Source organism: Stenella coeruleoalba, assembly GCF_951394435.1.
Source record: "Stenella coeruleoalba genome assembly, chromosome: 17".
Lineage (NCBI taxonomy): Eukaryota > Metazoa > Chordata > Mammalia > Artiodactyla > Delphinidae > Stenella > Stenella coeruleoalba.
The window spans coordinates 74923313-74936892 of NC_137163.1; the positions used below are offsets into that span (position 1 = coordinate 74923313).

General features: G+C 50.9%; 1 protein-coding gene across 4 annotated transcripts in view; it reads right to left on the reverse strand.

Annotated features, from left to right (window-relative positions):
• Positions 1–9: 9 nt before the first annotated feature.
• The window catches only part of FAM110B (family with sequence similarity 110 member B), a 132264-nt gene continuing 118693 nt past the window's right edge, over positions 10–13580 (reverse strand). For all 4 annotated transcript variants that reach the window (XM_079902033.1, XM_079902034.1, XM_079902035.1 and 1 more), the window contains exon 5: positions 10–4651. In XM_079902033.1, the coding sequence (XP_079758159.1) occupies positions 3203–4315 (1113 nt within the window). In that variant the 5' untranslated portion in view covers positions 4316–4651 and the 3' untranslated portion in view covers positions 10–3202. The remainder of the gene's footprint in view (positions 4652–13580) is intronic.

Below are 13580 nucleotides of genomic sequence, written 5' to 3' on the forward strand. Positions count from 1 at the left end.
AAGCTGGAGGATGTTTTTGCATAGAGGAGTGACATCATCAGAGTTGATTATGATATCCCTGGCATGAAATGGGATGGGAAGAGGCTGGTTGTGGGGAGGGGGAATTCCAGTTAGAGAGTTCTAGGAACGACAGTCCAGTTAAGGGAAGATGAGAGAATGAACTACGGCAATGGCAGAGGCAGTGGATATGGGAGGACTGTCTTAAGACATGGTGGTTTGAAAAAAAGAAACGACCAGTCTCCAGAGCCATCTAGTGCAATCCTGTGTCACTCTGCATCGTGTGGGGTAATAAAAGTGGGCTGAACTATATTATAGCCGTATAGTCACACCAACAGCATCATCATCACACACACACACACACTCAAGATACTTAATCCCATGAGCTACAAAAGTGAGCATTTTGCAAAGAGGACTTCACAATTAGGAAATGTCTTACTCTCAGGATTTAATATTAAGCATTTGAAATTGTCCTCTATAGAAACTCTAATTTCAAGAACAAAAAAAAAATAATGAACTCCCATCTTCCATATGAACCCAAAGCCTCACATTTGTCCATGGTATAAAGAGGCCCCAGAAGATTAGACTGAACTATAGTGGGGTGATTTATAGCTCTGTCGGAACACAGATTAAAGGTGGTTTTGAAGTGTTGGGAGATTCAAACAAAATCAGCATAGGCAGGGATATTAAATTCGTCAAGTACTCATCTCCCCCCAAAACCAGTTACCTTAGGAAAATAACATCTATCTTTAGTATTTCAATAGCCCCAGAAAGAGATGGATATATAAATGCTAAGCCATGAATATTTTAAATGGCCACATTTCTATCCAAATGGTGAGGGAAGAAAACGTGTGTGTATATAAAAATATAAAACTTTCATCCTATTATCTTGAATGCATTGTAGTATCACCACTCATAGCAGTATTTCAAAGTCTTTCTTACGGAAAGTAGAGCTCTAGTTGAACTAGAAGTTAAGCAGAGAACCAGAAAAATTCAAAATCAGTGGAGAGTCAAGGAACCAAATTTGATTTTCAAAAGGAAAACGTTTGTGAACAGTAAGAGTTGGGAATCATATCGTTTGTTTCTGAAACTTTAAAAATAATCCTTTCTTTTACATGTTATATGGAACTTTAAAGGAAATGTTAATCTTCAGATAACTTGATTCATTAAATACCTGTTGAATACTCAATGTCCTAATAACAGGAGGTAAGACATGTCCATTGAGAGGAATGATTCTTCTCTTAAAGTAAAAGTGAAAATCTAAATTCCTTGAGGCAAACACTGTGTTGTTGACCACAGCAGTCCCGGGTCAACGGTGAGGCCTGAAAAGGGAATCACTCAACGAACACCCCTTTGAAAGAGGAATGGGTGAATGAATGAATGAGTGGACCAGTGTCTGAACACATGTAATGTTAATGACTTGGACTTGTACAAATAAGAACAAGGCTATAAATTTCAAAAGTAGAACTCACAAATATTTACAACTGAAGAGTTTGGTGGAAGATGTGAAAAATTCTGATGTTTAAGAAAAGATGAAAATGCTGAAAGTGTGAACTAAGTAAAGCGGCAGCAGCGTATCTTAGGAACCTCGATGCAACTATTTTAGCAAAACGCACACAATGCAGAACACGGCTGTTCAGAATAACTGTGTCATGGCGAAAATAACTTAATGAAATGCTGCTCCTTCAAGACCATCAAAAATCTGCTTCTGGCTCACGGTCCAAGGTGAAAATTCCATGGAGGGAGCAAAGGAAGGGACAAAGAAACCACCACCATGAGTGCCTGCACCAGAGCTATTTATTAGAGTAACTTTTCCTTTTTTTCTTCTTAAAGATTTCATAACAATTGAAGTATGTACAAAGTCTTACAGCATTTACACCGTAGAAAGTGTCCTATTAGCTGATGAAGCCTAAGGCGGTGCTGCTGGGAGCTCCAGAGCGTGTCTGCAAGAGCAAGGAAGCTGGGCACTGTAGGTGGACCTCTCTGCTACAGCAGCTGATGGACTCCTAACTAGATCACCTGGAGGACAGGTTATGGGAGAAAAGGAACAAGCTGATATGCAGCTCTAGGGACCACAGGCTCTTAAAGCTACCTAGAGTTGTGTTTCTGGTTACCTAGAGCGTAACAAAGGTCCACAACCTGACGGATTAACATACGCGCGAGGGCACGGTCATGCTGCTCAGATCTGGTTCAGCTACCAAAGGTATTGACTTGTGAATGGGAGGGTCTATACCGATACGGCTGGTATTTCCATTTGTGTTCATGTCTTCAGATAGCTCCCACCTGCCCAAGCCCCACTCCCCTCTCCCTTTATCAACAACAACAACAAAGGGAGGGAAGAGAATCCGCACGGGATTAGTTCTTGACCAAAAAACAAACTTAAAAAAAAAAAAAGACATTCAGTATCAGCTCTAGGGTGGCCATTCTGTCAAAAGATTAACAGTAGAAATTTCTGAATCAACCTAAATCAGAACAATATCAATAAACCCCGCCAACACCCAACCTCCGGATTTAATCACCTTCATTGATTGTCTTTCCTTGGGGTCAGCATTACACAGAACCACCAACATTTACACACCGAATCGGACACAAAACGTACATAGCACCGCCGCCCCAACCCTTACTTGAGTACGTGACGAGCGGATGTCAATACCTACATGATTAACACCAGGGTCCCCACTTTCTTCCTCAGAAAGCCCAGCCCGGTTCTCTCTCGGGTCAGTCACTATCTGTTTGGTAAGCAGACCCCATTTATTTCCCCACTGTTTCGGTCTCCAGTGTAGGCAGATTGGCTTTTTTTTTTTTATTTCAAAAAGATGCTACTCCCAACTTAAAAGCCAGTGGATAAAACTTTTAATTAAGACACCATAGCGCGGGATATAAAAACACAGGAACCACATAAATATTGAAGAAGTTGTATACCGTTTTCCTTGTAAACAGTTTTGCTGAAGATCGAAGCCCTAGTGTGAATCTGGCCTGGGACTTTTGGCGGATGGCGAGCGATCGGCCAGGTTCTGCAGCGATGGTGGCCGAGGACGCCAGGTCAGTCCCCACGTTGGCGGGCATGCAACTTGAAAGACATTGCACAACAAGCAACACAAAGAGAGTGGAGAAGCTCACAACACTGCAAGGAGACCTCACAACCTCCATAACTGCCGAGGCACGGACAGAGACCCCCCCCTCCCTCCGCTGCGCGCTCTTCCTCTTACACGTGGGACACCTTCTGCGACTCTCTGGCTTGTTTGATGCTATACAACCACTTGATGATGCGAGCGTTTCTCTCGATCGCGGAGATGCCATAGGGCACCCGGTCATTGGCACTGTCATCGTTTCTAAGGTCACTGTTACTGTCCTGAGACTGTTCACAGTCCGAGCTGATCATGCTGGCGCTGCGGAAGTTGAGGGAGATGATGTCGGAGTTGGCGCGGGCGAAGTTCTCCATGCCCAGGGTTTCCAGCTCCTCGGGGTCCAGTCCGCAGTAGTTGAAGAAGCGCTCCACGTCGGCGTCCACCCGGAAGTACCTGTCGCTCAGGTCCGACTTGGACCGCTGGAGCGAGGGTCTCCGGCCCACCCCGCAGGCCGGCTCGGCCGCCTCGGCCTCGGGGGACCTGACCGCGGCCGGGGCGGCGACCTTGGGCTTGGGGGGCAGCGGCGGGGCGGAGCTGCTGCAGGGGATGGCCTTCAGGGGCTTTGCGCCCGTCACCTTGCGGATGTCCGAGGAGCTGTGCGACACGTGCAGGAAGGAATCGGGGGCGGGCTCGAGCGGCCGCCGGCCCACGTGCGAGCCGCCCTCCTGCGGGCTGCCGCGGCCGGGCGTGGGGCGCACGCGCAGCGACTCGGCGAACGAGTGCCGGTGCAGCTCGGCCGCGTCGGCGCGCGGCGCCGGCCAGTTCCGCGCGCCGTGCTTGTGGCCCGAGCCCGCGCTCGAGCCCTCCGAGCTGTTGAGGATGTTCTTGAGGATCTCGAGCTTCAGGGTCTCGCGCGGCGCGCCGCCCTCGCTCTTGGCGCCGCCGCCGAAGCCCTTGAGCGTGGGGCTGCCGAGCGCGCGCTTGGCGCCCGGGCACACGGGGGGCTTGGCCAGCACGGCCGGCTTCACGGGCTCCTGCTTGGCGTTGATGACCTCCTGGCTCTTGACGTACTTGGCCTTGTCGGCCTCCAGCCGCTCCACGGCGCTGAGTCGCTTGGGGTTGGGCTCCGCCTGCCGGCGAAAGTAGTCGGGCCCCTTGTTGAGGATGCGCAGGGGCACGGCCGACGTGAAGGTGCCGGCGGGGCTGACCGGCTTCACCATGCTACCTGTCTGTAGGCTCTCCGTGGGCATGGCGGGCGCTCTCTCCCCGGCGGCCGTGGTGGATGCTCGTCTGCGCGCCTCCGGATGCGCCGGGCAGACACATGTGCGGGCGGCACAAAGGGCAGCGGACGGTCCGGAACCGAGTGTCAGCGGCGGCGGCGGCAGCAGCAGCAGCAGCGGCGGCAGCGCCTCATCTCCCGGCTCGTTCACCGCCCCGTGGCTTTAGTTTCCTCGCCGCCTCGCCGGCCGCCCGGTGCGGAAAGGCCCCAAGCCCCAAGTTCCTTTCAGCTGCTTCGCCGCCTCCTTTCTCCTCCCCGAAGGATGTGGGAGTCTCCTCCAGGTCTTTGTGTTCGACTGCAGGCAGAGCTGAAACACACAACAACCAACCGCGGGTTAGGATGGGCGAGTGACATCACGGCTGCAGCAACGGCGGAGCCGCGCGCCCCCGCCCCAGGGCACCCCGCCGCCCGCCCGGGAGGGAGGCGATCCCGGCGGCCGCACGAGGCCCGCGCCCCGCGCTCGGAGAAAGAGCGGCAGAGGGTTCCCACGCGCCACCTCCTCCCGCCGCCTTCCCAGCGGGGAGACCCGCCTCCCGATCACGCCCGGCTGGCATCACTTATACCCAAACCCCGGAAACACTAGACGAGTGCAGAAATGCGGGTCGTTCCCAGTTCATGAAATGCCAGTGGGTTCCTGAGAATCCCTTTCCTGCTTTAGGCTACGGCATCGGTGACGTCTAATATGCCTCTTTTGCAATGAAGCAAACCTTCAGACTTCTATCAATCTCTCCTAACACTTCAACAAGCACCCAACTCTTCAAAAACTGAAAAGATGGGCAAGAAACGGCAGTAGACACGAAAATATTTTTTTAAAAGTCAACATGTTTATCTTATTTTTGCCAACCAATATATTTGAAAACCCATTCTCCTGCGCATGGAATGTGTATGAAGTTCAACCCATTAAACACAGGCTTATTTTTTAACTAAAACAAACAAAAAGCCTAGAAATACTTCTAGATCAACCATATAAATAGATACTGATTATAAATGCTCCACAAATTTTTCACACAATGAGCAGAATCAAGTTCCTTTGTGGTATGTATTTTCCCAGATCCCCTAAAGAACTAAGAACACAATCGTAAGGTGTCAATCACACCTAAATATGTTACTTTATGGAAAACTTGTATAATAGGGAAGCATTCATGGGGCTTATTTTATGGCTTTCTGAACAACTTGACTCCCTCACCCCCCACCCAAGCCCACTATGAGGAAACACTCATCAATACTCCCAATATAAATCTTGAGGGACGCTTTCTACTTAGAGCATAACACAGTGAAACATTTATCTCTGCAGCCCTCTGAAGTCCAACCACCTCTCTGCCCATCACTGCTGGCAGAGAGCACGGATGCACGCATCAGCCTTCCAAAGCACTTTTCAGCATCTCTGGTTGTAACTAGGAGTGTTAAGAGAATAACGTAGTCAACTAACTCGTCAAATAACTAATTTACAAAATAAAGCGGTATCACTATGAAATGATCTGCTCTCAGGGGAAGAAAATGAAGTGTCTTAAAATAAGCTTGGGGCGGGGGTGGGGGGGGCTCATATTTTTCCTTCACATCTTTTAAAACTCTTAATCTCTAACTACACCCATCGTCATGTTTTGTTAGAGACCATTTTGGTAATCTGCAAAAGGATTCGTTCTAATAAAAATATTTTCCTATGCAAGATGTAAGAAGCCCCAAGGTAATTCCTCCGTAATGATTTCTTTTAATTGTGCGGTTCTATTAATGATACTTCCATTTAGTTGAAAAAAAATCACCTCCTCTCATGAAGATGAAGTAAGATTGTTTCTTTGAACATATTCTGAATGAAATACCAGAGGAGGAGTGAGGATTCCTCTGCAGATCCTCGGGTCTGCTCATCCACTACCCTGGGTACATCTCACCCGGAGGACGAGGCTGGTCCTCCAGGAGGGGGCTGGATCACCCCCAGGGCACCTGAGAGCCCCCTGGATAGGCCTTGTTTCTCCCGAGTGCATATAACATCTTCACTGGTTACTTCTGCAGCTTCCAAAATGTGTCCACGGAGGGGACAGTGCCAGAAGGTTCAGGGGCAGAGTGAAGGACACCACGGAAATCTGTGCCTGTGACCGTTGCGCCTAAGGACCAGGGCAAACCTCCAGCAAGTGGGAAGATCGCCCAGTGGGTGGCAGGAGGTAGAGCCTCTGCCCTTTCCCCTGGGGCCTTCGGTCCTCATCTGTGACAGGAGTGCTTGGACGAGATTCCCACTAGTCCTTCTCCCTCTAAAAGCACGTGGCCCTGAGGGGCTAAGGACCAGTGAGTTATTTCCAGTTTCACAAAAGGCCCATGGGAATACTGGCCTGTGAACTCTTCGATGCTCCCGGCATTCACTGTTCTTAGGAGAAGGCTCTTCACATGATGAGGTGTAGTTATCACGTGACGGTCACTGGCGGTAAAGCTCACGCTGGCCTGCGCGACCCTGTTCTTTTCGAATTCCATCATATTCGGACCGGAAGCCCCAAATGGCCACCGCTACTGACCGACTTTCCAGTGTGCCGAGCTGTCTGTCCAGGGGGACTTTGGTGCCGCTCAGAACGAAATGAAAGTCATCTCTCTGCACGCTCAGGAACGAGGACTCCCAGGCTACTTTCTAGGAAGCATTTCCCGGGAAGCTCGTCTTCCTTCCACCCTGCTTTCTGTCTTCACGGAAAAGAAGGCCTGAGAATGGGTGAACAGAGGCCAGAGCCAGAGGACGGCCCCTCCAAGCACCCCCACTGTGCACGCCATACACCTGAGGAAGCAGTTACTAGACACAGAACCAGCGTGAGAGTTTATGTTAGAAAAACAGTAATCATTTGTAACTTTTTTTTTTTTTTTGCGGTACGCGGGCCTCTCACTGCTGTGGCCTCTCCCGTTGCGGAGCACAGGCTCCGGACGCGCAGGCTCAGTGGCCATGGCTCACGGGCCCAGCTGCTCCGCGGCATGTGGGATCCTCCCCGACCAGGGCACGAACCCACGTCCCTGCATCGGCAGGCAGACTCTCAACCACTGCGCCACCAGGGAAGCCCAGAAAAACAGTAATCATTTGTAACTAATTTACACTCCATTTCCTTTCTGATTCTACCCGTCTTCCGTCTGTCCTTCCTTTGTTATTCCCAATTTCCCTAATAACTGTCAACACACTGATGATGTTTAGAAATGACCGTGGTCACAGCTGAAACGTTCTAATTTAAACTCCCGGAGGTGAGGAGGAAAGCGTCTTATTAGAAGGCTTGAAAGCCACGGAAAAAGCTGTAGGAACTGGTTGGGTGCTACAGGATAATAATACGGTACAGTTGATGTTTTCTACCTGTTTTAGCCAACGCACTACTTCAAAAATAATGAAGGTGGCAAAGGATGCTCCTTCTCTTAATTGTGACATAATCCTTAGCTTCTGCTCTATTTTTTTTTTTGCGGTACGCGGGCCTCTCACTACTGTGGCCTCTCCCGTTGCGGAGCACAGGCTCCGGACGCGCAGGCTCAGCGGCCATGGCTCACGGGCCCAGCCGCTCCGCGACATGTGGGATCTTCCCGGACCGGGGCACGAACCCCTGTCCCCTGCATCGGCAGGCGGACTCTCAACCACTGCGCCACCAGGGAAGCCCTGCTTTTTGGCTTTTTGATGTTCAAACAGTGCTGGCAGGGGTGGAGCTGTACAGACCCACCCAGGGTTTTGGAGTGTGGACTTCGGTGCGATGCAGACCAGGTACATTCAAGACACCTGGAAGCCTGGAGCTACGTCGTGACGTCACACATGTGATAACCATGGCCTGTGTTCAGGGAGCACCCGGCACACGGTCCTCTGCTGATGGCAGCCTTGCCCAGGCCCCTGACATCAGGACAGGCCCGGGCATCGGTGGGAGCAGGCCTGAAGGGGCCTCTATGCCTCTTCATCTTGTTTCAGAAAACTTCGACCTCAGCCACGTGAGGTTTCATCAACAGAAGTAGTTATCCGGCCCTGCTTCATCCCTGATGGAGGACTAAGGAGAGAGAACACAAGCCTGAGGGAAGCTTCCATTCACAGACCATTTTGCCTACATTCTACCCCACTGAATATCCATTTAAAAATTTCATGAAAGCATAAAATGGATTGGAGAAAGAAATGTGGCAGGACCGACAGAGCGGCCCTCTGAGTCAGGGCAACATGCACTCAACAGCAGCCCGGGGGGTCATCGTGGGCAGAGCTCCCCCAGCAGCTCCTTCCCGATGGAGGACCAGGGCCAGAGGGGTCATGTTATCTGCATGGGGAGGGCTGATGGGGCACAGAGCCAGCCAGGGGCAGAGGACACAGGGGCAAAGACACGGTGACTCCTGCTGGCTCTAGGGATGCCTTTCAAGCTTGAATGTGCCTGTGCATCCGGGGATCTGCTGGACACCCCAGACTCTGCATTTCTCACCAGACCCCAGGTGGCGCCCGGGAGGCTGGTCCAGCCTTTGAGTGGCAAGAGGAAATGGAAAGAATCTCACCCCTGTACCAGCGAGCATCAGAGTCGCTGCTAGATGCTGGCATGGAGAACGTGAGCCAGGCTTTCTTGTCTCTTACATGAGTAAAAGTCTGGGGCTTTGGGGACATGGAAACAGCAATCCCAGAGAACTGAAACTTCCCAAACCAAAGTGGCCTGGATCCGTCTAACTTCAAATCTGCCAGCTGCTCATGGGGGCAGTTAGGTAGAGACCAGGACCTGGGCTGACGGGCGGCACTGGGGAGACCCAGCACGCTGGTCTCAGGGCATTTACAACCCTGGGGGCAGTGAGGGATAGAAAGTGAGCCGCCGTACACACAGTTTATGTGAAAAAGGCTTAAAGCCAATTTCCTGTAACCCAGGCAACGTGAGCCTCGGTGCCTCTGAGGTCAGTCGGATCACGGTGACTGTGGCCTGTGTGAAGGGGCCTCCAGCTACGGGGCTGCCGCGGGGAATGGCTTTCACAGTTGACACAGCAAACCCAGATTTCTGTGTGGTGTCTCTTGATTTTAAGATTTAATCATAGAAAACACCGTGGGCCATGTGCTTCTGGTAAAGAGAAACAGACAATTAACGCCTAATTGATCTTTACATTCCAGGCAGGACGAGAGTCCTGCAGTTACAGCAAAGCACCCTGGGGATGAACATAATCCCAGATTCACCCGTAGAAGTTTCTCAAATATGTGAAAACTGGTCATTTCTCATGTGTTATGGCAGAAAAAAGGTGAAAATACTGCTTTAAAGAGGGAGTCTGACTAATTCCACTCTGAGTCACCTAAAATCTCGGTGTCTGGATCTCATCTATGAAAATGAATGTGTTGAATTCGGCGAGCTTGAAAATGCTTTCTGCTCAAACATTTTTTTTTTGGCTGTGTTGGGTCTTCGTTGCTGCTCATGGGCTTTTCTCTAGTTGTGGCGAGTGGGGGCTACTCTTCGTTGCGGCTCTCATTGCGGTGGCTTCTCTTATTGCGGAGCACAGGCTCTAGGTGCGTGGGCTTCAGTAGCTGTGGCTCGTGGGCTTCAGTAGTTGTGGCTCGCAGGCTCAGTAGTTGTGGCTTGCGGGCTCTAGAGCGCAGGCTCAGTAGTTGTGGCGCACGGGCTTAGTTGCTCCGCGGCATGTGGGATCTTCCCAGACCAGGGCTTGAACCCGTGTCCCCTGCATCGGCAGGTGGATTCTTAACCACCGCACCACCAGGGAAGCCCCACTCAAACACTCTTGGAGACAAAGAGCAAAAGAAGCAATTTACCTTTGAGGTTAATAAGAACTCTGGAAGAACCGATTCTTCTAGTTTCAGATCACAAAACATGTACAATCTGGGCAAACTTGTCGCATGTTGCTCTCTAATTTTGGGGGGAACAGCATCTGTGCTTACTGACTTTAGCTGTAAGATTCCAACTTGACTGGGTCCACCTTCATAACTGTATTCTTGGTTTATCCCATTTAAGAGCAGAGAAACCTCCTTATAATTGAAGTAAGAATGCAGTCTCAGGTGACACCGCTAACTTTTGAATTCTTTACAAATGTAAGAGAAAAGCACTCAAAATCGAAGACTGCGGAATCTAATTCAGCTTCCTGAGTTGTGGGCTGGGTTGAATCAATCGATTAGTACCTAGTGACTGAGCAGTTACGTGTAAGATGTAAAGAAACAGGAAAGTTATGGCAATTTAGAAAAAAACATTCAAAATACATACAGTGAATATTAATTAAATAATGTTGATCAGTGTGGCAGGACTGTCACAACGCACTTCCCCACCAACCACTTCTCGGGAGTCAGACGGCAGAGCGGGAGGCAAGAACCGGAGCAAAGGCACGGACACGGGGCTTCCATCCTCAGGGAAGCTCTCCACTGAGTTCGTGGTTCATTCAAGAAACCTGAAACACACCCAACAGCCGGTGCAAAGTGCTGGTGGCGGGGGGACGGGGACGGACCTACTGGGGTGACGATGGGGCAGGTGGACTTTGGATTTCATGCGGAGCAATGGGGGAGCCCTAGAGGGTGATCATGCATCAGTGGCAGGGTCAGGTCTGGAGTTCTAAGATCTCCCCTGGCTGTGGGAGGGACCAGGACGAGAGCGGCAGCAGAAGCAGCTGCAGAGAGGCTGGGCAGAGCTGCCCAGGGGAGGGAGGGGCAGTGGGCTCTGAGCGGAGGCCCCCTGGGCACGGCCCGTGGGTCCGAATCCTGGCTCTGCCCCGTAAGGGCTGAGTAGCCCTGGGCAGGTCACTTCTCCATCCTGGGCCTCAGGTTTCCCATCTCTAAAATGGGGATAATGATGCCACCTACCTATTCAGGGCACTTGAGAAGGTTAAATAAGGGCACAGAGGCACTTCTCACTCACGTCACCCTAATAAGGAGGGGGTCTTCGGGGATGGAGAGAAGTGTGGACAATTTCAAGAGATGCTTAAGACCTGCACTGGGCCGAACTTGGTGTCGGTCTGGTTGTGGAGGGTGAGGGAGCCGTTGAGGTTGATTCCGGGCTTCCTGCTTGACTGCTGACACGTGGTGTGTGGGCAAGAAGCACACACTCTAGTCTAATCTTCCCTAGCTTCCTCCTCTGCACCCCAGGCCTGAGCCAAACAGAACGACGGCAGCCCCTCCGAACCAGCTGTGCACGTTCACACATCTGTCCTCCCTCTGCCCGAGACGATTGTAACCAGCAGGGTTTCAGAGGAAACTTGTCATCTCCTTAATACGCATCGCAAATAGTTAACAATGTTGTGGCCATCGTGAAAATTATATTTAGAAGCAAGATGTATTCCTAAATTAAATGCTTAGTTCTGTAGGTTAAAGGAAGTAATGGCACTGCGTTTGGAAGACATTAACTTATCCATTTTAATTAATATGCCATGTTTTTCACCATTTTCCCTTTTCCTTCCCTTCCTAACACCATTCACTTTATTAACTCCTTTTATGCTGTGAAAATAACTTGTAAAGAGTGCAAAAGGAGAACAAAATGAGAAGGTAAACGGGAGTAACAAAAGCATGTATCCAAAAAAGACTAAATTTGCACATGATAAATTGAACGGAAACTAAGAAATGAGAGGCCCAAACATCTGGAAGCGTTAAGTCAAAACCACCGCCCCTTCAGGACCTGTTGTTTTTTTCATTTACTAAATGACGTGCCTCCTTGCTTATTGCCTGGTGAAATCCCTCAACATCTATAATCCTGATGGCTGGATCTTCTCTTTTCTGACCTCAGTGTTGCCATCAGCGATCAGCTCCAAGCCGTAAATGAAATAATCTTCTTGCCAACAACACTCTCACTCTGTATATTCTTGGAAACCATGGACTTGTCCTAACAACATTTAAAAACTTTTGATTCTGGTATCCTAGTCATTTTTTAGCTTACTTTTTCAGTTGGCTAGAGTAGGTCGTCAAATGTTACATAATAAAAAAATCTTTGCCCTGGGTTTTCATGATTTTGTTTTCATTTTCCACCTGTTGGGTAAACCATCTGTCCACTTTTCAGCAGGTCCTTTAAGCCTCGTTCCTTCTGACACATCCATTCTGTGCAGCCGGAGGAGAGAAATGCACGTTGGAGTAGCGAAGAGATGCCAAGAGGCCAGCTTTACCTTCTAGGCCTTCACGGCTATGGACCAAGGAGCAATGCCCTCCCAGGGCTCTCCTAGGGTGTGCCGGACACACAGGTGAGCAGCACACACTTGCACAGGCGTTTTGATAAACGTGTGGAAATTACTGACAGTCGTGTACTGTATTACGGCAGCAGCCTCCAGGTGGCACTGTGAACTGAGCAAATCTGCAGGGAAGAACGGAGGGGGTACAGCTTGTTACCCACAGCGCTTCCCCGTGATGTCAGGGAGCAAAGGAGGAGTGGGAGACAATGTCACCCAAGGAGCCGGTATCGGGGCTGACTCAGCTCTCTGCTCAGAGCCGTGGTTTGGACCTTGGCGTGCGCCCACCCTCACCCCAGACGGACTGAGGTTGGCTTCAGGAGCCCTGCCCACCTCCAGAGAGCCCGACCCAGGTCTCCCGGAGCTGACGGAGACTGGCTGTAGCTGGAGTCTGAGAGGTCTAAAGAAAGAGTCTGTGCTGGACCCTCCACCCAGGACACGGGCCAGAGGAAGCTGCGTTTCCACGAGTACAAGGGTTTCCTAGGCCACACGTGAACTTGGGGAAAGGTGGTCTAGGGTTATCTTAAAAGGAACTGCGCCCAGAGAGTCGCCCGCCCTGAGAAAGCCAAGAGCCCTGCACTGAGGGGAAGGCCGTGAGCACCCCCAGCGGTGGGAGATGTGCGGCTGCCCCCAGGGAGCCCAAAAGCTCCCACAGAGAACGAGCTCTGGACTCCCCCACGCCCAGGGGATGACGGGTGTCAGAGCCGAGAAGAGGACCCGTCATCGTCCCCCGCACGTCCACAGACCCCCACGGACCTGCCCCCAGGTTAGAAGTGATGCCTAATACGGAGCCGGAAAGGAGCTGGGAAACCCACAAGGTTTATTCAGCCCCCTCCTCCACCGAGGTTTCGAAGCCAACACAGGCCTGAGCTGGGACGGGGGTGGGGGCCCAGCTGAAACAGGGTGAGAGGCTGGAGGTTTTCAGTCGCTCATGCCTGAAACTGACCTGAGGACTTTGAATTATTTAAGACGAACCGAAGAGGCTACGGGTCGTGTTGAGAGGAGAATTCAGGGTGCATTCTTAGGGCCTGAGAAAAGAGGACACTGGCTTCCTGTTCATCCCCTGATGAATCCAGGCCAGACAGTAGAACTGGTCCAGGTGGCATCCTTTGGGGTTTCTGTCTGTCCGCCTGCTGACGCGG